General features: G+C 45.1%; 1 protein-coding gene across 1 annotated transcript; it reads right to left on the reverse strand.

The window, feature by feature from the left end:
• Nucleotides 1-937: 937 nt before the first annotated feature.
• LOC120392238 (olfactory receptor 51G2-like) lies at nucleotides 938-1,873 on the reverse strand. Its single transcript, XM_039516906.1, has one exon. It carries the CDS (start codon nucleotides 1,871-1,873, stop codon nucleotides 938-940), a length of 936 nt encoding a protein of 311 aa, XP_039372840.1.
• Between the last annotated feature and the right edge of the window lie 260 nt (nucleotides 1,874-2,133).

Here is a 2,133-nt window from a genome sequence, read left to right on the forward strand (position 1 = left end):
AACCCTAGGAACCTCCGTCTTGCAGTGTCCTGTTATGCCTGCTGGACGCTGCAAGCTTATATGAGTTCATCAATTTAACAAAGAAATTGATATGCACCAGGCTTATTATCCCCAAGGGAGTCTCTGACACACTTCAAACCAAGTGCACTGCTTCAGGTAGAATAAACAAACAGATTTATTAACTACAAAAATAAATTTTAAGTGATTATAAGTCAGTGCATAAGAAGCCAGATTTGGTCAGATGAAATAAAAGCAAAACACATTCTAAGCTGATCTTAACACTTTCAGTGTCCTTACAAACTTAGATACTTCTAACCACAGCCTGTCTGGTCGCTCTTCAGACAGGCTCTCCCCTTTGATCAGCGCTTCAGTTGCTTACTGGTAATGGTGTCTGTAGATGTAGGTGGAAAAGAGAGGAAGAGTATGGAAAACTCTCTCCCTTTTATCATGTTCTTTCTCCCCTCTTGGCTTTGCCCCCCTCCCCCTTCAGAGTCAGGTGAGCATTACCCCATCACAGTCCCAAACTGACCAAAGGAAGAGGGATGTCTCACCTGAGAGTCCAACAGATCCTTTCTTGTTGCCTAGGCCAGTGTCCATTGTTCCTGTGAGGCTGGGCTGGGTTTGTCCCATACATGCCCTGATGAGGTGTGAACTGCCCCTCTGCTCTTGGGGAGTTGTTGTCTGGGCTTCCTTTAATTCATGATGATACATTTTCATCCTCATAACTATATTCATGAAATTACAACCTATAACATTATTATAACATTACTGTAACAACAATTACTATAACATCACTATAACAACAATGCTCAGTGCATCATGAGCCTTCCGGAGACACTTTACATGACAAACTTTGCACTGGATACAACACAATCATATTATAAGGATGAACATGGAGGTGCAGGGGGGTCCCCTGAGGCACAGAGTGTCACAACCTTCACTTGATGAACAGCCTGATTATCCTTGAACGAAGGTGTTTGCTTTTCACACTGTACACGATTGGGTTCATCAGAGGCGGGACCAGCAGGAAGACATAGCCCAGGAGAATCTGAAGGAAGTGAGAAGAGCTGTTCCCAAATCTGTGTGTGACAGACAAGCCGATCTCTGGTATGTAGAAGAGCAGGACGGCACAGAGGTGGGAGATGCAGGTGTTCAGGGCCCTGTGTCTCTCCGCGTGGGATGTGACACTCAGCACAGTTTTGAGGATTATCACATAAGAGAGAAAGATGAGCAACGAGTCCAAACCCACCATTAAGAGTTCAATAGACAAGCCATAGATGCTATTGACTGTGATATCGGAACAAGCCATCTTCATGACCTCCTGGTGCAGGCAGTAGGAATGGGAGAGGACATTGGCTCGACAGTATCGGAACCGTTTCAAGAGAAAAGGGAGTGGGAATATTAGGGCCACCGATCTTAGCAGAAAGAAAAGTCCCATCCTGGCTATTCTCGGTGGCGTTAAAATGGAAGCATATCTCAGTGGGTTAGAGATCGCGACAAAGCGGTCAAAGGCCATCAACAAGAGCATGGAGGATTCAATGTATGAAAGTGAGTGGATGAAGAACAGCTGGGCAAAACAGGCATCATGGCTGATCTCTCTAGAGTTAAATAATAATAGCCGCAGTGTCGTTGGCATGGTCGATATCGATAAGCCAAGGTCTGTGACAGCCAACATGGAAAGGAAGATGTACATGGGCTCATGGAGGGTTGGATCTGTTTTTATAATGAACAGAATGACTGAATTTCCTACTATTGAAATAACATATATTAAGCAGAAGGGGATAGAGATCCAGAGATGCACACCTTCCTGACCAGGTGTCCCGGTGAGTAGGAACACTGCAGAGTTGAATTTGGTGTCATTGACAGCTGACATAATGGACTGGGCATGTCCGAGGAATTTGAACTTTCCTTCCTGAAAGGAAAAAGAACAGGAGACTACATGATATTTAGCGAGACATCTTTCTGCTCTCAGTGCAAGTCTAGAAACTCCCAGGAGCTCAAGGAAGATCAGCAAACCAAAGTCTTGGATTTAAGAACATAAGAATGGTCGTACTGGGTCAGACCAAAGGTCCATCTAGCCCAGTATCCTGTCTCCTGACAGTGGCCAAAGCCAGGTGCCCCACAGGGAGTGAA

Source organism: Mauremys reevesii, linkage group 1 (genome assembly GCF_016161935.1).
Source record: "Mauremys reevesii isolate NIE-2019 linkage group 1, ASM1616193v1, whole genome shotgun sequence".
Lineage (NCBI taxonomy): Eukaryota > Metazoa > Chordata > Testudines > Geoemydidae > Mauremys > Mauremys reevesii.

What these genes read in the sequence shown, in the direction of transcription:
- LOC120392238 (XM_039516906.1), bottom strand. Translation starts at nt 1,873, where the DNA reads ATGTCAGCTGTCAATGACACCAAATTCAACTCTGCAGTGTTCCTACTC.